At 42.8% G+C, this 26,953-nt stretch overlaps 1 protein-coding gene across 1 annotated transcript; it reads right to left on the bottom strand.

Annotated features, from left to right (window-relative positions):
* Positions 1 to 515: 515 nt before the first annotated feature.
* On the bottom strand, positions 516 to 24,433 carry ppp1r14bb (protein phosphatase 1, regulatory (inhibitor) subunit 14Bb). Its single transcript, XM_082526025.1, has 4 exons — positions 23,567 to 24,433; positions 3,662 to 3,745; positions 3,543 to 3,575; positions 516 to 3,413 (listed from the first exon to the last, which is right to left on the bottom strand). Exons 1-4 carry the CDS (start codon positions 23,765 to 23,767, stop codon positions 3,345 to 3,347), a joined length of 387 nt encoding a protein of 128 aa, XP_082382151.1. The 5' UTR covers positions 23,768 to 24,433; the 3' UTR covers positions 516 to 3,344.
* Positions 24,434 to 26,953: the final 2,520 nt, after the last annotated feature.

Genomic DNA, 26,953 nt, shown 5'->3' with positions numbered 1-26,953 from the left:
GCAGCTGCTCTGGCACCCCTATACTTAATTATGGTAGTGTGGTCAAATAGGCTGGGTTTGCATTTGTAAGACGCTGTAATTCAGGGGTGTGATGGTGTAAATAAACCCCATACATAGGAGAAGGATCCCAATTTCTTCCCCAAAGTTCTCCTTTTTTTGCTGGTGGGGTAATGTTGGAGCCGTGAACTAAACGTCTGTCCTAACGTCCTTGCAATGTTTAAAACATCAAATCATTTATCCTGTTCTGTTCATTGCTCTCGTTGTTCCCTGAACCTTTGGTGAAAAGTTATGAATGGCATGATGCACTCGTTCACTTAACTTATATTAACCATCCTCCAAGTATGATGGTATTCCTGCAGGTATCCCCAGACATCCTCACCTTCTCAGCAGGTGGACGATGTAGCTGTTATACCAAGTAACCACAAGATGGCATCAAAGTGAGGCAGAAGGGCTCTAGAAGAAGGATTAACAAACAGTACCAAGTACTATAATAAAATACCACACAGAGAAAAATGTCCATTTTACATGTTTTTATTAAAGTTGCATAAAAGTGTAACAAAATTGGACAAAAACAAGACCTGTTGTTGATATTGCTACATTTGTTGGTTGGTTTGTTGGTCTAATCAGTCTTAAAAAAAAAAAAAAATCTAAAGAACACCACTCCTCCAAATGGCATGGTTTAGCTCTTGTATTTAGCCTCAATGAAAATAATCAGTATATATATTGTTTTTTGCAATTTTCCCCAACAGTAAAAAAAAAAACACAAAACAGACTTGTCAATAACAGTCTACGAAGGTATAATAATCCAAACCTGGATTTAGCAATGAAAATCCACTCAAATTTCAACTACTGATTGGACTTGCCTGGTAAAATCTGACCGATCAAAAATGTCCCAGCAGGGAAGGCAAAAGCAATCGCACCAAAATGCATCTGAGTGGATTTTTTCTTTTTGTTCAACTACGTGTTAATCCAAGGCCGGGTGTCAAGAAGTGTCATGATCACGATAGAAACAGAGCAGTATTCAAATGGTAAATGCAAAGAACATCTTTTACCTAAACAAAAATCACTGTATCAAGGCCTAAGTATTAAACACTCACTTCTTTAAAAAAAACAACAAATCAAAAAACAGAATCTCAGTTTGTTTTCCAGAAAAAGAAGAAAGAGTATATAAGGACCAACAGAAGATTCAAGATTTTTCCCCACACACTGCAGGTCTGCTCACACATGGCAGCAGCTTGCATTACCCTTTAAAAGAAAAATGTCTCCTGTTTATTTGGTTTGTGTAACATAAATAATACCTAAGGCAACATCTCTTTATAAAAAAACAAAAAATGAAAAAGAAAGGAAAAAGGGAGGGAGGAGAGAAGGGTGACTGTGGGATGATGGGATGAGGGAAGGCAAAAGAGAAAAGTGGGGGATGTGTGTACACATGTGCCTTTTGGCTCTACCAGAGAAAGAGGCAGACAGCGAAGGTCTGCTGTCACTGCAGGTGTTAGCAATCGGTCACAGGAACCACAGCGAAATCTCGCTGCTTCTCTTGTTAACCAATGGGCTTCGGTCTCTGATCTGATTGGCCCAGGATCAGAAACAGATGGCTTATTCTCTGAGAGGATTGGTAGCTGCACCGGGAGGATGGAGGGGGGCAGCGGTGGACTATGGCCTCGTCTCCCTCTCTCTCTGACTGTGCCTGGTGTTTGTGTGTGTGCACATCTGTGCTAGAGGCAGCTGTGTTTGCCGATGCGTTTCCGCTTCCTCCGCCCCGAGAAGCTGTGTGCGTGTGTGTGACAGAGAAAGGAAAATGCATGCTTTGATTTGAGCAATGTTAGCGGTGATTCCACTGGCATGTCAGGCAGAGGACAAATGTCAGAGATGTGGCTGCTCTGAACGCCCCCCCTCAAAAAAGTATAATGGTTTAGTCTAATGTTTTAGAAAAAAGGAGAAATTGTGAGAATGAGATGGAAGGGTTAGGGGCAGTGATTTAAAAAAAGGCAGCTTTGTTTTGGGACCCCTTGTTGGACTGTCAGTGTGTGTCCGTGTGACAAAAAAATGCATCCAGGAAACAAAAACAGAACCCCCCCAACCCCCAAACGAAACAGGAACCAGTCCTATACTAAAAATCTAATCTGTCATACAGAACAGCAGAATATACAGGCCCAAAAACACTCCTATGACAAATGTTGCTGTACATTATGTAGCAACACACACGTAGCATTTAGCGACACAGACATACGTTTGTATGTGCAGCGGCTTCTGAGGAGCCTCTCGTGACTGTTCTACGCATTTGAGGAAAAAGAAACTTTCTACTTTGACATCCAGCCTAAAGAGAACTTGCTTCCAAAGGATCAGTGTTTTTAAGCCCGTGACCACCAAAAACAAGCCAGTGACCCTTTCCAGGCTTCAAATTTCCCCTCTTTGCCGTGCTAAAGATACACTATAAATTATTCTTTGTGGTTCCGATTTTTCTTCCCCTCAAAATGACATAGTGCAGACTTCTCAAACACACAAACACACATGCGCACACACGCACAAAAAAAAGACAGTCTCTAAATGCACCACTGCAGCAATGCCTCTGATTGAGGGGGATAACTAGCAAAAGACTGTACTGATCCCCGAAAGAGTTAATTTAAAAAAACTAAAGTGAAGCCCTCAAATTGAACCGGGAAGTATGGAAAGAATTATAATGGGCGGCTGGGTCAACTTTAAAACCCTCAAAAACAGCAACGTAAAGATTGGTGAGACAGAAGCGAGTTGATTGGCTTCTTCCTTCCTCTAACCCTCCTCCTCGTTCACCCTTCCGCTGTCTTTTTGGCATCTGCGCTCTCTCGTTCTTCTTCTCGATCTCGGTCACTCTGCTCGCAGTAATTAGGGGACTCGTCTCCTCTTCCTCCTCAGACAGATGGAAGATGGTGTAGGGGTGGGTGGGGAGGAAGTAGAGCTGGATGGGAACGGGTAGCAGAGCCAAAAAAAGAAAAAAAAAGGTGGAGAGAGGGGTAGGAGTAGGAAAAGAGGAGGAAGGAGAATGCCTGGATTAAGACCAATGAGTCGCTTTTGAATTAATTCACTCTTTAATTTGTCTTTTTTCTCCCCTTCTTGGCTGATGGTTTTTATGAAGAAAGTCCAACAACATGACAACAAAAGAGAAAAGCGACATATGGGGCTGGATCCAGGCAACAACAAGAGAGGGTCTAACTAGAAGCAGAAACAAGTTGCAACATTTCATGAACTTTAATGGAAGAAAACAGACAAAAAAGATTTTAAAAAAATAGCGTGAGCTGTGGTAGGAAGACGAGAGGTGAGGGCTGAGGTGGAGGGGAATATGTCGGATGGAGGGAGGAAGGATGCCATCATTTCTTCTGAGGCGTGGAGAGCTTCTGCATCCCTCGGATCTTGTCGAGCAGCTCTGAGACGAAGTCCTACGGGGAGAGGGCAAGGACAGAAACACATGCGGGGACTCAGAATGACAAATATGCACATCAGAAACGTTCACTTGAAGAGGCAGAGGGAGTTTATGAGCAGGGGAGTGAAGAAGGACTGTGTTTTACCTCAGTAGGTTTAAAACAGTCAACCAGCAAATCCTACAAAACAGGGAAAAACAGGATGAAATAACTGCTGTTTGCAGCCATCTTTCATGCTCTGAAACAGGTGCGCACGTGTGTCCTACCTTGACCCTGGCTGCCCGTTCAACATCACTGGGCATGTCGAGCAGTTCATCCACATCTATCTCCAGCTCAGGGATGGCCTCTTCCTATAGCACATGTAACAAAAGAAGGAGAGAAGCAGAGCACCATCAGAGACCAAACATCCACCAGGCTTCCTTATAAAAATGCTAGAGAACCTCTTTCCACGAACACATGGAAAGAAATCCTCATCCTGTCTATTCTTAGTGCCTGTGTTTATATTATGTGGTTGTCTGCAAATAGACCAGCAAGCGTAAGCATTTCTCTCTCTGTATGACGTGGTACAGTTATTGATGAGTGTCCGGCTGTGGACACTAGAGGGCGGCGTGCTTCCATCAGCCCAAAGCACATGGCAGAGAGAGACAAAGAGAGAAGAAAAACAGCACAGACAGGTTTCATTTTTTTTTTTAAATCTTCTTGAATGAAAAAATAGTTTATTTTCAAGGTTGGAAAACTAAAAAAATAAAAGAATTAATAATCTGGTTAAAAGCTGTGCTTAGTTGCTGTTACACAGAGAGCAATGATACCGTTTGGGGGCTAGAAGCACCAGTGCGAAGGTATTTTACTTTTTGCCACACAAAATTATTAAAATGAATGGACTGACGTTTGTAGTTGGCTTTCATCCCACGAGTTACACGAGGAGACAGGGGTGCTCGTCTACCAGCTATTTAGCTCAGTTTAGCAAAAACACAGCGAGGAGGAGGTGGCATCTCATGTGTCCACTGTGTCAAGATTCACAAAGGCGAGGCGCTGCAGTGTTTTATTGTCTGTGGAGAGGGCCGAGCTAGCTCATTTCCCATCATTTCTCAGGTTTACGTGGGCAAAACAAAGCTATCCATCCATCTATAGCTTGGATGTTTGAGATCGAGTAAGAACAGGTGCATGTCCTAAAGCTAACACCTGAGAAGAAAGACAGTTACAGACACAGGATCCAGACGAGTTCCTGTTTCTAACAGGTCTTTAAAGAGTCCTCCTTCAAATCTGTTGTGCAAAACTGGAAACATTTATTTTAGAATAATTACTATTTACAGACAGCTCATTACTGAAAGCTAGGGTGCTAACTGCTGATGGCCACCCATGTTGTATTCATGTAAAAACCAGTTGAAAGTGGGAAATCTGCTCCTTTGAATCGGGAATTTTTACAGCTGCATTCACATTTAGAATACTTGTACTTTAAAGTAAAGTAACACATAAATTAAAATACACATTTATACACCTAATATAAGCCAATCAGTCATCGCCCAGCTTCATCAGGCTCACACCTAACGTCGAATTAGTCTTCAGGCAGGATAAAGAAAGCAGTTCGCGGCGAGTTCATCTTCGTCTCAGTTTCTCCTTATCCAATCAATTCTTTCTTCCGATTAATCTGTCGCACTATTAAAAAGCTTTATTAGTCCCCGTCTCTCCATCTGCCTCGCTCGCACACACTGGCTCAGTGTGCTCCAGCCAAGCTCTTCACCGCTGGCGACAAGAACACAGGCACGCACACTCGTACAAACACTCTGTGCCCCCCCCCCCCGAGCTCTTTTGCAGCTCAATTGCTGCCCCTATATTCATGTCGTTCTCTAGGAATCTCTCCCTCGCTCTCGTCCTCCCCCTCGGTTAGAGTTGCCCACACCAGCTGTCTCTGCACCTGCCTGACTGCCCCTTATCCCGTCACACAAAACACACACAAGTCAGTCAGACTCACAACCACACATGGACAGGCAAAACATGCTGTGTGGGCACATTAACAAAGCGGTAGGTTTTCTTTTGGCAGTGAAAATGGCTCAACGTCCCGCACACACCTTGCACACACGGATTAAAGAATTATAGGAAGGGCATTAATAAGTCTGAGCTGAAGTGCGTGTGTGTGTGTGTGTGTGTGTGTGTATAAAAAGGGGCTGTATAAGGATTTAATTTGGGGCAGTCTGTGTGTGTGAGATAGAGACTGTAGGTGACAGCTAGACTTACTGTCAGCAGAGCAACACAACCGCACACACACTGACACACAGACCAGCATGCAGATATCCTGCAAGCACCAGTGCAGACAGACACACACACACACACACGCACAAAGGTCTGACACAAAGACTGATCTGCACAACATGTGGCCCCCATGTGCTTCTAAATGAGTCTTTTCTTTTCCTCCCTTTTTGTTAACTCTGTATCTGTGTGAGACACTCGTGAGGTGAGCGTAAAGGACGAGGTGGAGAAAAGCATAAATGTTTCATACGGCTTAATGGAAAAAGATTTAACAGACGCTGTTAAATCTGAGAGGGGAGGGGGGGAGGGAACGCCGAGAGGAAGGAAGGTAAGAGGTTAAGGAGCATATCGAGACGAGGGAGCAGCTGAGTGGAGCAGACTGAAAGCGAGAAGCCGAGGAGGGAGAGAGAAGGAGTGAGGGAGATGTTGAAAAACGCCGGAAGACAGGCTTCTGAGAGGAGACACAAAGAAAGCGGGGAATCACGAGGGAGGATTTCCAAAACAATCCTCCAGACTGACTTACTGAACTAGTCTGGAGGTTTTTGTTTTTTTACTGCTGGCTGCAGAAGATGTGGAGTGGAATAAAAGCTGATTACAAGATATTGACAAGCACTGAAGGTTTATAAACAAAGCAGAGCAGAGAAGAGTGCAGGTAAAGGAAGGAGGGCCTGCTTTATTCTGACGAGCCTTCAGAAGAGCATCAATACTCGTGGGTACCTGCAGCTCTAACATGTTGTTCCAAAGTCTCCTACAGGTTCATGCACTCGGATACGATCAGTGTTGGGGAGTAACGGAATACATGTACCGCCGTTACGTATTTAAAATACAAAATATGAGTAACTGTATTCCGTTACAGTTACCGTTTAAAAAGGTGGTATTCAGAATACAGTTACTTTGTTGAAATAAATGGATTACACTGCGGTACTTTCCTGTTTCATTTTGTCGCGGGTCAGGACTGTTTGGGTTTTGTTTGACAGCTACGTTCTGTTGTTCCAGGCGGCAGCGTTACGGTTGCCATGGTTACAGGGCGACACGCTCTCTCTCTGCGGCTGTGTGTTTCCTGGGTGAGAGAGCGCCTTTTCCTTGTTGTTGTGCTAAGCTAACAGGCAGAATGCTACAAGCATAGCTCTAAAGAATGTTGCATCATGGGCAGTGTAGTCCGTGCTGCAGGGAGAATGGACTGTCATACACGTTATGGGTCTGTGAGCGCGAGGAGGGAGAAAAAGGCGAGTGGAAAGGTACGAGTTGTCGTCGAGGAAAAACGGGAGCTGGAAGCATGTAAATATAATAATAACCACTGCAGCCAAGAAGAGTGCCTGACGAGCCCAGTTGTAAGTAAGCTATTAAGACTCGACTGTACACCGTGTTCGTGTTTTCCTCCGAAACATTAAGCAGCCTTTCAACTCCTCTCTGTCTCTCGCAAGAAAAGTTGACCCACACAACAAAGTAAAGCTATTTTTTGGCTACAAGCCGACAGGGACCCCGCCGTATCAGTCAGAGGTCCCTTTACTACAGTTCGGAGTCGCGGACCTTCAGTAATAGTAATAAATCACACAGCAATAGTACATTCACGTTGCTGTAAAAAGCATGATAATATATTAAGTAATCCAAAGTATTCAGAATACGTTACTGTCATTGAGTAACGTAACGGAATACGTTACAGAATACATTTTAGGGCATGTATTCTGTATTCTGTAATGGAATACATTTTAAAAGTAACCTTCCCAACACTGGATACGATGTACAACTAACACGCAACAGCAACATAACTCAACAAGCGATGTTTCCAGGATATTTTTAAAGAGGAAGTCAAAAAATATTTCAGAATAAAAATCCACCTGAGAAACATAGACAGGTACTGCCCCATGACACTATAGTGGGCAACTGGTGGAAATGGAGTTAGGAAACGGCAGGCTTGGACCACTTTGAGGCAAATGAGGGGGGTCCAGTTTTCAAAACGTAAAAATAGCTTTCAATTTATTTCCTTTAACATCATATACTGTAGTAGGGCTGTGCTACCCTAGACCTCCCTTTAGCCACACCCCTACTTGCCACCCATATCACCAGCATCACTGGGGAAAACACCGCAAACACGTGGTTCTTGAAACTTAATTACACTCTTCCTGACAAGCTCGCGAATATGAGTCCCACGAGGTGAAACGAGAGAGACGCAGATCGTCTGGAGGCTTCCTTCACAACGCAATGAGATGTGACAGTATGAGGCTACCTCACTGGAAAAAAAACGTACCACGCACACTCGCATAAACACGACCTACAAGTGGGTCAGTGTCCTTGTATTATAACAACAAAAAGGCCCGTCATTGCTACTGGAAATACAGCGGGTGAAATAATGACACGGCAGCAAAGGCAGATGCTAGTCGATGTCTTATCGACGTGGAAAGCTTCACGTCGGTGTAGATGTTTATCACGGGCTTGTTTGACAACTTCATGCATAAAGTAACTGATTCCTTTGATAGGATGTGGGCAAACTGAGAGCGGAAAGAAACAACAACAAAGAAGACAGAGTGATTATGTATCACTGAAAATGTAAAGACATAGGCAGAACAGACAGCCACTTTTGCTCTTCTAGTGCCTCAGTAACAAACCAGGATAAAAATAACCGGGGATGGCCAACAGCCCATTCTGCTACAAAACACACAAACAATGTTTTTGGCCGCGTATGATACAGGAAAGAGAGACAGACGGAAAAAGGAAGTTGAAAACAGAGGCTGGGATGGAGGAAGGAGGGAAGGGAAGAAGTAGGAAAAGTAGGCCGCGTGGCAGTAAACAATGACACCCGCTGCAGTTTCTTTGCGACCTGTCTGGCAAACGCACACTTTATGCATCCATCACAAGGTAATAAATCAGACTAAATCGCACTGTATATTTGCATTAAGAGAGTGGCACTCCATTAAAACTATTACCCTGACTTGGCATGGTGACACAGGTATAAAACGTGTGTGTGAATGCTGACAGTGATGAGTTCCAGGCACTCGTGTTGGCGATGAGAGCACGGCCGCTGAAATGCTTTCACTGCTACTGTGTGTTTTGGTTGTCACAGATGAGAGGAGATGGTATCCATACCCTCAGATCTGCACTGCTAACGGAGCAGCTTTAGTTAATAAGGATCAACTGGGCAAGATGAAGCAGAAACTCTGGGCTTGAAAAGCCAAAAAATGCAAAATATAGGTGGGATATGATGTGCAAGGTGCTTTTACTGAATCCGACGTGCAAATGTTTTACAGCCAGGAGCATTATTACTGTTATATTCCTACAGAACAGGAAGATTGCTGAGCATACATGTAATGGCTAAACCCGAATTTCTGTTAAATGTAAATTTCTCTCTATGTAAACAGCAACAGGTATGATATTTTCAATTATTTATCACAGTAATTGCTCTATTATCAGAAACAGACTGTGTTTAATTGTCAACTTGATCCCATTCAGCTGCTCTCTGATAGCGTGACTGTCTTACGGGAACATTCGTGGCAGGTTTGTTAGTATGTTTGACAATCTCATTATGCACAAAAAAAAAAAAAAAAAGTGAGATATTTATTTCATTGGAGAAAACAGATACCAACTGTGCTCAATTGTAATAAGTTTTTGTAATACTCAGCATATGCAAAATACTAAAAGTCACAATAATATTGGATTGTGATTGAAGTTTTGTGATAATATTGTATCATGTGGTGTCTGATGCTTCCCACCTCTAACAATAAAACCACAGGAGGTGAATGCTTTTATGATTCACCAGTTTATTACACATTAAGGCTTCCAGTTCTGCATTATTGGGGGTGCGGTTGCTTTAAATGGCAGGTAGTTGAAGGTCTATGGTCTAGTTCTGGTTACTGTATCTATATGTTAATAGAAGACTGTCGATTATATGGATGCCCTTTTCTAGTCACTCTTTTAAGCATTAGCTGATCCACTTTTAGCTTCAATAAAAATAAATGGTGGCAGCCACAATGCTAAACTTCAAGCCTTAAAATGCAAGTTCACAAAACAATGGGTGATGTCATCTTTTGTCTTTTAGTCTATTGTGAAGCGCTAGGAGTAAAATGGCTGAAACCCGGTATTGTTCGACACCATCATTGTTATGGATAATGACTGAAGCTTAATTACTAAATTATATTTAACTGTGGATCTACGGAAGTGGGTTTGCCAGGCAACCACAGCTCACAGAGCACCACACATGCACTGGTGAGTACAACTTCAAACTCTCATATTGTATGCATGTGCGGGCGTGTGTGTAAAACAAACACTGCAGGATTAAGCAAGGAAGGATATGCAATAGAACTGGGGTCTAACGAATATCAAACACAGAAAGTATAACACAGAAACTAGGGATAAAAACACTCTTTGCTCCCAGAGCATAACATTAGGTTCCTGGGAAATGACAAATCGTCATGTGGAGAATTTAAGGTTATCCTGGCAGATAATGGGGAAGTAAATGCGGATAATTCCAGTGTGTCGATCTGGCCATTGCAACATGACTAACTGGCCTATTCAGAAACAAGGCCGCAACCGGCGTTAGTACAGCCTTACTTACAAAAGAAGAGAAAACAAGCAAGCTAAAAAGTTGCCTGGAAGCTGTCTTGAGGTGGTAATTCATGACACCCTTGTGACCGATCTGGTAATTTTGTCTAGGGTCATCTGATTACTACAAACAGACGCACGCAGACAGGATGAGGCCAGGATCTGAAGAGCGGAAAAACACTGGGCTTCAACCTGCTTCCTGCCTTACTCTCTCCCGCCGTCCGTTTATCTTTACGTCTCCTTTGATGCCCTTCCCCTCGAGTTGGTATCACCGCTCTGCCCTGCTCTCACACAGAGAGAGTCACCCTTGGCGCGTTTGTAATTGGCCAGTTCGTAGCATTCGGGCCATCTTGCTGTGGGCATGAAACCACTTATGAGAGAAAGAGAGAGGAGGGAGTCAACAAGAGGTCAGCAAGGGTGTACTGAGGGGTGGGTGGGGTGGTTAGGGATGCATTGTGTCAGTCATCGCCTGCTCCTTTCCATCTCCCTACTATCTGAGTCTGTCTCACCCTTATGGTTGCTTATCAGGAATCTCCAGGTCTAACAATAACAAGAACAGTACTATAGTCAACTTCCTTTTTAGGATCGCCGCTCTTGCACCAAAAAAACCAACAAAAAACACACACACACACAAAGCTTTCCATCTGAGGGTCTCTTCTTTACCACAAAGGCAGCCAACCACTTCCTGTTTGAGCATGTGACCTTGGGAGATATTGGGGGAAGGGAAGGTGTAGAGATATCTGTTGGAAGTTTCTATGCTGGGTATCCCTTAGACTTTAAAGAGGGCAAACTCACAAACACAAGTCTGTTTGTGTTTGTCCACTTAATTTAAGTAGTGAGTGGCTGTTGTAATGAATGTGTGGCCTCACACATGACTGCTGAACTATAAACCACAGCAGTCCCTAATCGATGCAAAATACTTAACCCAGCCTAAGATCTCGAAAGTGTGTGTTATTGTGCACTTTCCCGTGCGTGCCTGATTTTCATCTCTATTGCGGGTCTAATCAGTTGGATATACTTCCTCTCAGGAAGAAAATGATGTCCTGTTTTGAATCATATGAAAAGCAGAAAGAAAGAGCTGCAGGCAGCACAGATCAACTGAAGCCTGTTTATAACCCAGCCTGCCAGGACACAGACTAGATTATATTATTTCATCAGTCGGGTTTGCTTTGCTCTTCCTCGCCCCGTGTAGAAGTTTGCAAACAGGGAAGTGCAGTTTCCTCCTCCCGATAAAGGACAGTATCACAAAGAGAATAAATGTAAAAAAAACAAAAAAAACAAAACTTTAACGCTTCGCTGCATGCATCTCTAGGAAGCAAGGACACATGTAGCTTCTTAATGATACTGTTCTATAAAAACTCTAAAAACAACACGCAGCCCTCATTTAGCACGCACTACCAGCGCCTCCATCTGCTTTAACTCTGCAGCCCTGTCAGCCTTTTCCTGCTATCTCACTACAGATAAAATGCAAACGGATCTGTCATGCAAAGTAAAAAGAAGCAGAGCCTCCAGAGTCTGGTGGTAGAGATGTGGGCATGCTAATGTGAGTCCCGGTGCTGTGTGGGTTGTTTCAGATTTTTTTTGCAGGAGGAAGCCAAACCAAACGGGCTCCGAGTGCACAGAACAAATCCTCACATGAAGCCAAGAAACATTCATCGCTATAATTAGGACTTCGGCACAGCAGTATTCACTGTAACTGCAATTAGGTAACAGAGGTCGCATTAACAGAAAGACAGACAGATACTGTAGTATGGAATAAAGAGCGGGAAGGGAATGGCTATAAAACGTGGATCGTACCATTTAGCTTTCACATAAGGAATATTTTCCTGTACATCGTCGCTTGTAACATGCCTGCAAACTAATCTGTATTTTTGTCCACTATCATAATTTGACAAGCGGATTGTGATAGCGTGTCAAAACTAACACCCAGCCAACCTTTGGTTCAACTGTAAAGCTCTCATTTTAGACTAAACACCCACGCACACACACCAAAAAAAAAAAATCTATTTGTACAGTGACTGTGCAGAAGGTCATCCAAACCTGACCCCCCAAAAGCTGCCCATAGTCATGTCTGATCGCTGTTCGGTTGAATGATTCCCCCGTCAGCTTGTTTGGCCTGACTGAAACGGTTCAGTGGTTTCTGTGTGTTGACTGAACACGTCTGTGTTGCGGTTTTTCCAGGGAGACAGTCTGCTGGACCCTTGGGGTCACAACCAGCCCCGGGTAGACTTGTATTGGTAACTATGCTGCCGTGTAACCCTTTCTAACGACTACACGAGGGCACAGTTTGTCACTGCTGTTTAGATCTACTGCCTTACAAATCAAACCTCTTTTATAATAACATAAAAAAAAACCACCCAAATAATTACATCAATGCTCATCTGCTTAACGCAGTGCATCAGGAGTGATTTAACCTGTGGATTCATGAATCTGCTCACACTAATACATCAAGTGTTTAAGTGCCTTTTCGATATAGGAGCAGGAATCGCAGAGTAACACATGACTCAATGCTGTCACAGTAGGTTGCCCGTGACTGCTTTGTGTTACCGTCGTTATATCTAAAGCTACAGAAACATTAACGTTGCCTAAAAATAGAAAACATCACAGTAAGTGCAGTGCACGGACTCTGGTTAGGCAGTATAATGTTAACGATAGCATGCAAAAGAGGCTGATTGACCAACTGTCAAATCAGCATTACTATCAAGAGGGAAGTGTTACTTGCGGTGTTAAAAAATTATGCAAATTTAAGCTTCATCTGTCAGCTAGGTAGAAATAAAAAAAAGAAAATATGAGAAAGCTGACAGTTTGGGAATGACAGGAAGTTCATAAATAACCTTTCAACTTTCAAATGCAATTTTCACGCAGCTTCTCTCTGTCACAACACACAAAGATCATCCATCTCTCCTCTTCAGCTTTGACTAATTACTAAATCCCTCATCAGAAGTAAGGGAACCGAAAACTCTCAAGTGCCCACCTCTCTGCTGCACTGAGCACGGTCCCGTATAAACCCATGGATACTAGGAGAGTCCCTGCTCTGTGTGTGCGTACAAGTGTCAAACAAAAATACACACAACTCTTCAACCAGGCGAAAGAGTCACTACCACAACGACGGGACTAAAAGAGGAGATTATGCGCAGATTAAAATAAGAATGCATACAAACAAGGATTACAGCAGATTATCATTATGTCACTGTTGGCAAGTACTACTAACAAAACTAAAGGGCTTTGAATTTACTTGCTCATTTGCCATGTCATTCACTGAGTAACTTGTTCTTTTTTTTGTTTTAGTTTGTAGCACAATGAGTACACTTCAAAGTCACGGAGGTCCAGTTTAAATATCCGCCCCTCTTCTGCAGTTTTAATTCACTTTTGCTCACGAGCTGCTGTGTTTATCTGCAAAGCCTCTCGATTCATTGCCCCAATATTGAGATATAATCCATATGGATATCAAAGTGAGCTGCGGAACATTATTATTCTTTTATGCAGATCAGTCATCAGAGTCTCTGACCTCTCAAACGCTGCCAACAGAGTGGGTAATCTAATCAGCTAATGCTTTGGTTCATTTCCATATTCAATCAGATACAGGAGAAAAACTCACAACGCAGGCGATTCCAACAGATTATCGCAGCAGAACCAAAAACAAACAGACTGAAACTGCAAAAACTAGGAGCTGTATCGCTGTATCTCCACTTTTGTCTTACTTAACAAGGACGTCTTACTGTACAACTCTGTGACCTCTCGCTGCATCCTGGGTGACTGTAATAACCAGAGACGCACTAAGATGAAACATTAGAGGAAAGAATGAGTAAGAGGCAGACGCCAAAGCTGTCGCTCTGACTGTCCGCTGCACAGCCTGATGCCCTTTAGTCAGCAGCTTGAAAGACGCTTTTGCTTACCGAGTGAAACACACAATGTTTGTCTCCAGATTGTCACGTCAAGATTGTGTTACTCTGACCATATCAGTTTCAGAACGTACAGAAAGCAACGTCAACCAAGCAAACTTTTACTCTGTCGCCTCAAAAGGAGCTTGTTTCTATTCTGGGTTTAATAATGTCACAGACAGGTGCCCATAACTGCAACTATAAGTCACTACATGTATTTGTTCTTCTACTACTTTTAACTGTTGTTGCATGTCAGGTGTTAGAATGAGTAACCTAAACAGGTGAGCACTGAATAATGATCTATGAGCATCAAAGGAATCCAACCAAATATGGCCGTCTCCCTTCCTGGTTAATAAGCAACTTGTAAACACACTGACCAAATATGGTCTGTTGTTCCTTCCTGCTGAAGCAAACTCCAACAAAAAGCACACACTAAGGTAATATACTATAGAAACACCAATATGTGCATCTGAATTTTGCCATTATGTAATAATAATGTAACAGAAATGACTGATAACACCATCTCTCTATTTTCCCTGTCTGTCGATCCGAGCGCACATCTTTGCTTCATTCGTTCCCAAAGACATCCGAACCACAGCCCATCTCGTCACAGACCTGTCCTCCAGATTATCGCAAGTGTTTGAGTTTCACAGCGGTGACATCACAGAGGAAGTCAGGACGACACCTGCGGTCTGACCTTGGCAGAAATCACTAGCCGCCTGCCTGAGACTGACAACAGGTCAGGAGGTGTCAGGTAATGTCGACACGGTGCAACCACAAGCCCAAGCCTCACACATGAAGCGCTCCTGCACAGTCGGATACTGGCATGAAACAGGCACGTGCATGCACATTATGCACATACACCGTCAGCGACGGTGAATAATAAAGCTTCTTCTGCGCTGCCGAACAACAGCTCAAAAGGCGTCTGCTCTAACGCACCTCCCGGGATTAAAAAACCCTCCTGAGTGGATCTGCGTAACCTCACTCAACCTGTGCACGGAGAAACCTCATGAGGATCCTGGCTCCAAACAAATCATCCAATGCCAGGCCCAGCCCCTGCTGTTAAATGTTAGAGCAGTGTCTTGGTTGTGCCATTGTTTTAATACAGTTTCAGCGCGGAGGCCAATAAACGCACATCACCCCCGCAAAAAAATAAAAAGGCACTATTGTAAAAACAACACTCTGGAGCCACATACAGCAATAACAGAGGTCTGTGCACCATCACCATTATGCTCACTTTAAAAAAAAAGCCTCCTCAAGGGTGCAAGAGCTTTCACAAAACAGCTACAGACTTAAGAGGCTATAAGTGCAAGCAGCAGTTTAGTAAGGACCAATAGGAGCAAAGTGTCTGATACTGCGCACTGGAGATCATTTAAAATAAAGTGCAGGAAAGTCAACGTGTGCTTCATTATTAAGACGTTAACTGCTTGAGTAGCCTATTTAGATATGCCTATTAAATACAATCTGAAACACAATCACTTGTATAGCACAAAGACGTTCATGGAAAACGATCTTACATCTTTTTATGTTGTTTCACGACAATAAACAAGCAACTGGTTGGTAAAATCCAACCTATATTACCTATGCTTAAGGGTTTAAATGTTGAAGAGGTGTTAGTCAGTATGCAGAGGCTACTCTAGCTGACACGTGCTAACAAGATGCTTAGAAATCTTTGGCATACTGATTAAATTACATGGTAAAGATATTCTTTGAAGTTTGTATCTAAAAGGGAGCTACTGTGCTTCCCCGCCATCCTTCATATTTACCCTAATACAGTTTAAACATGGCCAAAGTTTTAAGAAATGAGGCATGTGCAAATAATCCCTGCGATCCAAAAGTTTAGGCTACTCTAATCACTGCATTTTAGACAGTTTTTTCCTCCTCTTTTCTCTGGATGATGTCAGTGAGAGCATACATATCTAATATGGTCATCCCAAGTGCTCCACCTACATGCTGTTCAAACCTTCTGTTGGCAAGTGTCACAAATCATAAGAAAGTTCAGAGGGAGGGGGAAGGGAGCCGAAACAGCTCGTTTCGCACAGTGGCTGAACACAGGAACTGCATCAAGGCTCAGTATGAGATCATTCAAGATGATTTTGAACTGTAAAATCCCACAAGAACAAAAATACTGAACTGGAAACACACATAATAGTTCTCTTAGTTGGGGGAACAACGATGGCTACGTGAGCGCTGAAGAAAAAAAGATGTCGCTTAGAAGCGCGGGCACTAAAGTCGCTGTAACTTCAACAGTATTTAGATTTCTTAGTCACACTGTTGTTGCAGTCCTGTCTGAGTTAACTGTGATAACTCAACTCTCACCTGAACCTCAGAGACACTGAGAAGACAAGCAGATAACATTCAAAGGACATTCTTCATAACAAAAACTATACTTTACATCTATTACACAAATACAGTCAGGGTATTACACACACACACACACAATTCTTATAAGACCCAATTTGTTGAGAAACTGAGATAAACAGGGTTTTTTTCTTCAAAGGGAAAGTGGTAAGTAATCTGGTTATTTTTTCCACACACTGTTTGTCTCACACTTCCTGTGACAACATATAAACATTCCTCTAAATGACTCACATCCCTTGTTCTTTTCCCTCCATTCCTCTCCTCCTTCATCCACGCCTCGTTCGGTTTTCTCAACTTCCTTCCGACCTTACTCACCCACTAACCAAAACACACGTTTAATCTCCCTCACTCACAATATTCTTTGCATTCTTCCACCTCTCCAACTCTGCTGATTTGTTCCTTTGCCGTTTTAAAAACATCCACAGAGTCAGTCAGTGGGTCAGGCTACGGCACACGCTGACTCACCTCATATCCGCTAGGAAAAGCAGAGTCTCCTCAACATGTAGAACCAGGTGTGACGTATAAGTAGATGTGTGTATGTCCGTCTCTGTGCAGATGTGTGTGCACGTGAGCACTGGTGTGGGAGAGTGGGCACAATGACACAGTGGAGTCTTTCATTCATGCTGTGTAACAACCACTCTTTGTAGTCACTCTCTTGCACAGAGTGAAACAGGGTAATGCTGATTGGTATTCAAACCTTACAAGTTAACAGTGTAAGAAAATGTTTGATGCTACTCTTTGGGTGTGTTTGTGTGCACGTGTGCGTTTCCTTTTACAGTCGGAAGTCAGTCAAAGAGGCCGAATTAATCCGTGACTGGAAAAGCTATAAAAGAGGTTGGCTTTCCCTGACAAGTGTTCTCCTGCAGACACACACACACACACAGGCGCACGCACGGGCATACACACACACTTTTTTGTGTATTTCTGGAACTAACTCCAACCTTCACTTCTCACTTTTTTTTCACGTTCGAGACCACAACACGCTCAAAGTGAAAATTAGCTAACAAAATAAGGAAATAATAAACAAAGAAAATATAGCTAATAATATGTATTTGTGTTACAATATATACAATTTCTGTGCTCAATAAAGCACGAGGTTATTTAAATGTCTGTACATCTATATTAAAATTTTAGAGGTACTTTTATTTTGAAGGGCACACAAACACCAGTGTTTCCTGTATTTCAGAAAGTGTGATTTCTTTTCATGTAAATGCATTTCAACTTTGACTTTACCTATTTAAAGAAAAAGGGAAACAGGAAGAACTGAAACTATTGTGGTGAGTTAAGTGTCAGCTGGTAGCATTTCCTCTTTTGTTGTTCACTTTTACGTGAAGAGAGTCACATGTGACTTGTTTATTTCCGAGTATTTTCGCTTTACAGTTTACACAGAGTCATTACCTTGAACGCATGGAACTGGAACACTTTAATATTTTTTGCATGCATCCCTTTTAATTAAAGGGATGCGCTCTTTTTCTAGCGTGCACCACAACACATAATCTACATGTTGTTAGCAGAGGCAAATCTGCCTAAAATTGCCTAATGTTACATTTCATCAGACTGAGCTAGAAAAACTGCATGCTCGAGCATGACTTCAAAATTATTTTCATCTGATATAGTCAGATTTAAGGACTGAGCAGGTTGACTGGTAGTCAGCTAATAGGCTTACAAGCGACAAACTAAAACCAGATGCTTTTAAAGGGTGTGTATGCTCCACTCGCTCGCATCACTTGATAGAAGTGATAAATGTGGCCCTGGGCTGTGCAGTATAAGCAATAATAAACATAAAAGCAGAATATAAAAACTCAGAACCCTCCTCTCTGATTCATAAGCATTACCTTAGGACTTACATAAACTCATTTCCTGCTTCCCAGCACTTTTAATTTGGAGTGACTGCAGGCACTGCTGTTTTAGTGCCTGACAAACCCATCTAAACTGCAGTGAGACTACAAACCATTGCTTTTTGTCAGTGTATACATCATGCAGTAGCAGTGGATACATGTTCCAAAAGCACTTTCTCATTCTCCAGCTTCCCTGCCCACTCCTACTACATTTTCCTTCTCCGTTTGCCATCCCCTCTACTTTTTTCCCCTTCTCTTCCCCCGTTTATTGCATTCCTGCTCACCAATCCTGCCTCTGTTCCCGCTAGTAGTCCCATCTGTATTTGTGTGTGTGTGAGTGTGTGTTTGTATCTGTGTGGCCAGCCACGTAGGACCCTGCAGTTTGGGGGTTGGTCCGCCCACTCGCTCCAGTGTTAACCATGTAACGACTGGTCAGCCACGCTGTGATTTAAAGGGATAACGCCGCAAAAGGAGAGAAAATGAGTCTTTATTGACAAATAAAATGTTAACAGGCCAGTTACCATGGAAATGATAGCAAAGCTGGAGTGAAATTTGATTATTTTACTAAAAGCGGGGCTGTGGACCTTCTTGGTGTTCCCACTCTTTTCTTTTCCCCGGAGTACGCTCAAACTCACTTAGCACTATATACACAAAGCCATTAATAGAGTGAAGACTCGGTAACAACTGAGAAAGTGTAGACCATGTTTAAAACCACCAACGTTTGAAGAAACACTCCTCGACACCCTAACTTTTACTCCCAGTGAAGGCTTTGTACTTTCAGACTGCCACAGTTTAAAATATAAACTGTGTGACGGGGGTGTTATGGGATTTGGAGGCACTGTTGCAGCTGTTGCCACCCTTTCCCCCGCTTTGGACATACCATCATAGCCCTCACCACATGGCCTCTAGGTCCGCTTTATCAACTGAATCTGATATTATCCAGAGAAGTTTAACTGACTTTAACCTGCATGATGCTTTAAATTGTTGTGTTTCAGTTAATGTTAGCCAAACTTCTTTAACCATTAGTCTTACCCAGCTGTTGATATTTCTCTTCTAACTTTAATGCACTTTCAGTGCTCTGTTCTACGTTTGTCTGATTACAAAACATTGAATTATTTCAAGTTCTGTCTTGTTTTGGGCCTAGGTAGCTTTTTTCAGTACTCCACGCACCAACACACATCACTCCATAGTTGTTTTAGGTGGGTTGAGGCATATATTGATGCTACAACGATCAACCAGTGTCACTGACATTAATATAGTCCACTGCTCTCTAATAAGTGTTAAGGACGTGCACACGTTCGTCCATAATATTTTTATTTTATTAGGAATTAGATGAAAATTTTGCAGTAAAGCACAAGTGGAAAAGACAGCCATGTTTCCTCTTCAAACATTTGCTAATCAACCATGAAACTAGCTGGTTAAATTTAAATCGACTACAAATAAACCAGATGTGAATTTTATTTATTATTATTATCATCATTAAAGAAACTGCAATTGGTGTCTTTTACTGGCAGACCATAGCATCACCACCGGCGTGTGCTATCAATCATTGGCGGACCAATTAGCTCCATTTTTCCCAGTTTATTGTTACAGAAAAAGTAACAATAAAGCTGAAATGTTTACAAAGTAACCCTAACCCCTTCGACATTTTATTAATCTGCTTTTCATAGGTGGCCAGGCAATATTAGCAAATGTTAACTGCTCCATTGGTAAGCATGTATGAAGGTTTAAATATTACTGAGGAAATTTCTTAGCAACACATATTTATAGCTCGGCAGTTACAGTAAAAACAGGTGACTGCTGTCAAAGTAGCACATGTAAAAGCTGATAATGTAACTATTTTTCTATATCATCATTTATTTATCTTGGGAATCTCCTTGAGATTAAAAATGTCTTTTCTAAAAGCGACCTGGAGAAGAAGGCAGGAGATAATTGAAGATAACCACACAAAATGCAACTGGGGCTCATTACAACTAAGCGAACACAACATCCAGAACATGCGTAATAAAAGATCAACGTCAAAAACAGCTGCAAATCAAACTAGTATCAAACAGATGGTCCTGCCTTTGGAAGGCTGCGCGTGCCTATAAAATACAAGCGTCTTAAAGCGAAAGCTGAGCAGCGTAACATTAGCATATGCCACACCTCCCAGAGACGTTGGCCACATACTGGCGTCTCTTCCTAGTCTAGTAATCAACAGCAAACAGTCAAAAGTTTTGTCAAGCAAAAATCCCCAAACACTGAATCATGTGGTTAATTTATAACCTCACTGGCGGGGAAATAGTCACTTGTTTCATCATTTCATTTTCAATTAAAGAAAGTAAAGATGTGTGACTGCTGTCCTTATAGCTTCAGTCTGAGTAAAACAGATGACGTCACAGTCTTTTCCTGTAGCCGCTTGCAAATGCAAAAATGTGTATTAGTAGCCATGTTTGGGAGGGACTGCGCTATTGGGTAACAAAACCAGGGAGTACTTCTTGGGCAAAGCAAATGCCACATTAACATCGGCTGCAGGTATTCACCAAAGCCCTGTGAATATCATGCAAGAATGAAAAACACAGACTTTTCTTCATACAGGATTTAATTTGACTAAACGGGCGCCCCTTTTTCCACAGTGTAGTTAACCAACATAAACATTTAACAAGGCTTGTTGCCATGGAATCATACTAAGGCTCAGCTCCTCTCTATTACCCATAGCAACTTTAACTGATAGGCTGACTAAGCGGCTGGATGAATATCTGACAGACTGGCTGGCAGCAATGACTGGCTGATTGCTTGTAGCATGTTTAAAGGGATTATGTTAATGGGAAAATAGCTCATAATGAATTCCCTGCTGAACAAACTCCACGCTGTTTTATTAAAAGTCGAAATGGGCATAAATAAAAAGGAGGAGGAGGAGAGGGGAGGTTGATTGATAGGACATAATGATGGGTGAAAGGCAAAATGCGGATTATAGGAAATAGGAGGCACAGCGAGGTTAGGGTAAAAGAAGAAAATCCCAAGCATGCTCTCTGCCTTTGTCAGTGAAGAGGGTTCTCCCCGTGTCCGCTCTGCTCCCTGACCGGCTAAAGCTGCCTCTCCAGTTACACTGCTTAGCAGCACGTGCTTCACATCTACCCATCTAAATGAGCCCAATGTGTTTCCATCAGTGAACCGACTGTAAATTAATCTCTTTGTTGTCTAACAGCCTAGACAGGGACTCGATTAGGACAATGAAAAGAGAGGAATTCAGTGGACGAAAGCCAAAAATAAGCATCGTCATTAGAGACGAACGATGGATGTGCGTCCAGAAATGTGAACTAAATCATTTATGTCCCATTTAAGTGACTGTAACACGATCTGCCTGTGACCTGAGCGTAATAAATCTCCACCGAGCTCAGGTTTTACTATGAACAACAACAGATAAAGTCAGTGTGCATCCATTTGTGTGTTTTTTGGACCCCACTTACAGCTGAAAAGCAGACTAACTGTGAATCATCAGGGCATTAAAACATGCATGACTGAGCGGATTAGGGGATGAAAGATGGACTGGGATAAGCGAATGAAGGAGTGAATCACAGAAAGACAAATAGGTGTTACTAACTTTGAACAGACTGTCTGGGTATCGGTCGCAGTGATCCACGTAATAGTGGCCAAATAATGGATTAAAAATTAAGGCGATTCTAAGCCACAAAAACCACTTTGTTTTAATTATAAAAGTAACACTAGACCAAAGTGCTGAAAAGCTTTACCCCTGAGCTCATTTGTTCAGACTTTTTGGACTCTGCGATGACTACACATAACATATTAATCCGTTATTGGCAGACAATCAAAGCAAATTGATTTTAAAATCCCGTCTAGGTCCGTTAATCACCTCAGCGGGCTTTGGTAACTTTGTAGTGTCAGGATATCCCGGCCACAGTGTGCATCATGAGAGATCCTCTGTTAACAGGATGAGATAATGTAGTGGAAACAAAGGTGTGCTGGACTATCTGGTTTTCTGACATCAAATGAATAACAGACTCGTCTATTTATGGCTTTCCCTGAGTGCATTTATCTTCATGGTTAACTGGGGCTTAGTATAATATCTATTTAGAGTCATGTATTCCCAGAAGAATGGATTTTTGGCTTCCAGTTGTAAACAGCCAGACGCCTTTCGCTCACTTGAGTCTTAATGGCTAAACAACCATTACAGCGACATTATGCAATGGTGGAGAAGCTTCAGTAATACAAACTATAAAAAGAACCAGTTTTCCTGGTTTAAAAAAGTCTGGAAGGGAACTTCTGAATCCGCCTACTACACCTCTTACCCATCCTCTTGCTAGCTACTACTAGGAATTCTGCAAACCTGTTAAGTCCCTGTATTCCTCACGCCAGGAATAGAATGTGGGTCAATGCCAGCTCAGTGAGCTGACATGAGCTTACCAACTACTGCCGCCAAGAGCTACACCACAGCTGCCGGCAAGTTACATTATAACTCTCCATGTGACACCATGACCGCAGGTTTGATATATACATGGTTACACTCAGGCATCGCTAAGGCCAGGGAAATCATTAAAATGGTCCTCCATGATGGGATATTTGACCAACCAGATATTTTCATCTCATCTGTCTCTGGTTTACCATCACTATTTGTGCCTGATCAAACTCGTTTTGCCTTACTTAAAAAGTTGTAGGACAAAATAAACTTTATTGTCTGAATGACAATAAAATTGGGTGGATAAAAACCAGAGACTGCTGGTCAAAAATAAGTTTTCCCTCTGTTTTATTCTTATAAACTGGTGGCTTTTATTTATTCAAAGTAAAACTGTCCCCAAAAAGCAGCTACACGGTTTATTTCACACCAAAGGCATGAAATAGGAGAATTGGCGCTACTTCCGGTCGGACATTAATAGCGGATTAAATTAATTCACAGGTGTGCTTTAAATCCGCTTCAGCCAATCAGAACAAAGAGCAGCGGCCGTCGATTTCGCGACGAGGCTATAAAAGTGCATGTGCTACTTATAGCCCTACATGTGGGTGAGAACATGAAGTTTGCCCACATGGCTGATTTAATAAATGTATGACATTAATCTGTGAGGCTCTTCCTTATTTTACATACTGATCCACATGTGTCCGTGATACTCTGGGCTATAGAACAAGCGGAGCTAGGCCAAAAGCACCGACAAAGGGCCCGTTAATGTTTCTTTATCAACAGTTTGCCTTTGGATTAGACAGACACACAGACTTTCCCCCGTTACGCTACACCGCGGAGCCCTATTACTTAACAGAGCCGCCTAATCGATACCTTCGATCGGTTTGGAGGCCGGTTATTGTTTGGGGTCTTTACCTCACAGTCGTAGAGGTCCGTTAGCTGGTCGATAATCCACTCCTCCAGGTTCAGTCTCTTCCTCAGCTCTTTGCGGTCATATTTGACGGTAACGCGTCCCTGCTTCCGAACTGGTGTCTCCGGCTCCTCCGTGGTACCGGCCGGTGTCTGGAAATATACCCGGGGTTGAGGGCTCGTCTCCGGGCTTGTTACAGCTGCCATTGTCGCCTGGTTTGGGAAAGAGAAAAAATGCCCCCGGAGCTACAGAAGTGTGAAGTGAGCGACAGAAAGAAGGCAGAAAACGGTCTGTGGACGTGCGGCTCGTCGCTTTTCCGCAACGAAAAATCCCGGCTGGTGAATTTGTGACTTGGAAAAAAATCCCCCGAAGAAGAAGAAGGACGGACGATGGACCTGATGCTTTTGTTGTCAAAAATCGCTCAAAGGGACATTCGCAGCGGCTGCTCGCTTCCACCACACAAAGGGGACCGACGGCCACGGAGAAACGTAAAGGCTAACCGGCTTACTGGGCTATTTACAGCATGCAAACTCCGCTTATATAAAAAGAGACGGCAGAAGAAGCAGAGCCGGCCTCAACTCTTCATTCAGTACAAAGAGAAATCACACGTCTCTCTCTCTCTCTCCCCCTCTATCTCTCTTTCTCTCTGTCCCCACGAGGAGTGCGTGCGCGCTCTCTGACCGGACTCGAGCGCATCCGACGTACCAGGGGAAAAAAACAAAAAAAAAAGCGGATAAAGAAAAGAGACGTTAATTACCATACGCTTTCAAAAGCAGCCAACTTTTTAAACTTTATTTCTTTTCCTTTTAAAACGTATTTCCCAACTTTACCACGTGACCACCCATCCCCCGGAGTCCACATTCCTTTTATTAAATCGCTTCAAAATGCCCGTATAAGTGCTCCTCACAATTTCAAAGACTTATGTTATTTACCCACGTGATCTGTTAAGATTTCTCCCACAGCCCAACTTTTGACAACCTGTTTGCCCTTTTTTAAATCGCCTGTTCTCCATCGTTGTGTGCATTCTCAGTAGGGTAGGGACACATGCATTGTGTTGAACCAATACAAAAAAACATTCACACAAATGTATTTTTTTCCCTTCAAACACTTCCTTTTTCAGTTTCTTCACAACTGTTAGAATATCTCCTCTAGAATCTGTGAAATCTAGGCTATATGGGTACATTTTCACGCCTACACCTCACTCTTTGTGAAAATAAGAAGCTTTTATTTCACAACACGCAAATTATAATTGTATCCCATCCATCCATCCATCCATTCACTTCCGCTTATCCTTTTCAGGGTCGCGGGGGGCGCTGGAGCCTATCCCAGCTGTCATAGGGCGAGAGGCGGGGTACACCCTGGACAGGTCGCCAGTCTGTCACAGGGCCAACACACAGGGACAGACAACCATTCACACTCACATTCACACCTAGTGACAATTTGGATTATCCAATTAACCTATCCCCACAAGCTGCATGTCTTTGGATGGTGGGAGGAAGCCGGAGTACCCGGAGAGAACCCACGCAGACACGGGGAGAACATGCAAACTCCACACAGAAAGACCCCGGCCTGATGGTGGAATTGAACTCAGGACCTTCTTGCTGTGCGGCAACAGTGCTAACCACCGTGCCACCGTGCTGCCCCATGTTTGCAAAATGCACTTTCTCCCCCTTGCAAGAGTGCAATCAGTGCCACGGGCAAAACGCAGCTGGATCTTCTTGTTTGCTTTTGCAATTTAACTTCATCTCTGATCAACTTGGTGAATGTGATCCACGAATAGGAACGCAGTGCAGTCAGATTTCTTCACAGTGTGCCCATTGTGCCGTAACAGCAGGGAACCCTACACCCTGGCTAGGCTGCTTAATAACAAGAGTTTTAATAATAACAGGAGCGCGAAGTGAAAGGGGGAGGTAAGGAGAGGGAGAGCGAATTCATAATGTCTCCGGCTTGCTCTGTTGGTGTGACTATGGGGGTGTTCACATCTGTCAACATATTCACATCAGTGTGTTTATGTGCGTGCATGTGTATGCAGCTATTTTACAGACAGCCATGGCAACGAGACGTAGAAAAACCTGAATTATTCAGCGAGCATGTCTGAAACTTACAGTTGAGTAAGCACAGGCAGGCCCGTACACGCTCGTGTACGGTACACACACTAACATGAACATCCATGTGCGCTTACATGTGAAAAACACCAGTCACTTTTATAGAAGGAAACAATAGAGCTACAACAGGTCAAAGAGCAAAATCCATTTCCAAACTATCTGTGTGCGTGAGCGCCAGTACACCAGCTAACTGGAGTTGTAGAAGCTGGCTGGGAAATATGGCTTTTTATGACTTCCAGTTAAACAGACCAGTGGAGATGGAGGTCAGCATGACGTAGTATGTAATGTTACAGCTCTGCCTGCACTGGTGAGAGTGAAAAGTGTGACAAATATGTTAAAACCTTATATATTCGGCCTACAAATCTCAAACTTGCAAAGATCAGGAGCTTCTGAAATGAGAGGAAAGTGTGGAAAATTATGGCCTGTGGATGTGTGTGTGTTTCACAGTGGATCCCAGATTTGTTGTCCAACACTATTTATTATTATTTTGTCACGTCCAGTCCATGGCTGCACAACCTCCAAACCTGAAGTACACGTGCTACTTGAGTATTTTAGTTTTTCCTTAACTTTATACTAATTCTATTCTAATTCAGTAAATTAAATGTAATTTTTCACTTTATTGCAGTTTTGTCTCCTTTAGTTACTTTTCTGTTTTACATTAAAAACATGACAGGAACTAATAACAAGCATACAAACCAAGCTGGTGGATTTAAACTTGGTTTGCGTCCTGAATTTGACCTGGTTGTTCATTAGTTTGCAGCTAAAAGATTAAAGGCTGATGTCTTTACATTTTCCTACCTTCACAGTTCCCGATACTGATGCTCTGTATTAAAAGTCTCATAAGGTCAATATCTGATACAACTCAGAGAATATATGCATATACTCTGGTGATAAAAAATAAGTACATAGATAAATCCACTGTATGTTTCCATGCAGGACTACAAATTAATGACATGCTGCAACGTTTTAGCTGAAACTATACTTATTTAGTCAGAAATTCACCCAGAAAGGCAGTGCCATCTGCTTTGTTTCTTTGTTTCTTTGTTTACTGCTGTTTTGACGAGCCATCAGGCAGCCTTCACACCTCCAACGGCCCCAACAATAGAGACACTTTGGACACTCATTCCCCCACCTCTCCCCCCTCCATAGAGCCATCACCACCATCAAACACTTCACCTACAACACCCCCCTCCTCACCCCACACAAAGGAGGATTTCACACCACCTCCTCCCACCACAACTCTTCATATTCATGAAGCAGATGTGAGGAAGCAGTTTAAGAATCTGA

Source organism: Aulonocara stuartgranti (genome assembly GCF_965226115.1).
Source record: "Aulonocara stuartgranti genome assembly, chromosome: 3".
In the NCBI taxonomy this organism is placed as follows: Eukaryota; Metazoa; Chordata; class Actinopteri; order Cichliformes; family Cichlidae; genus Aulonocara; species Aulonocara stuartgranti.
Note: the sequence above shows the minus strand (reverse complement) of the source record. Positions and strands in the feature narration are given on the sequence as shown.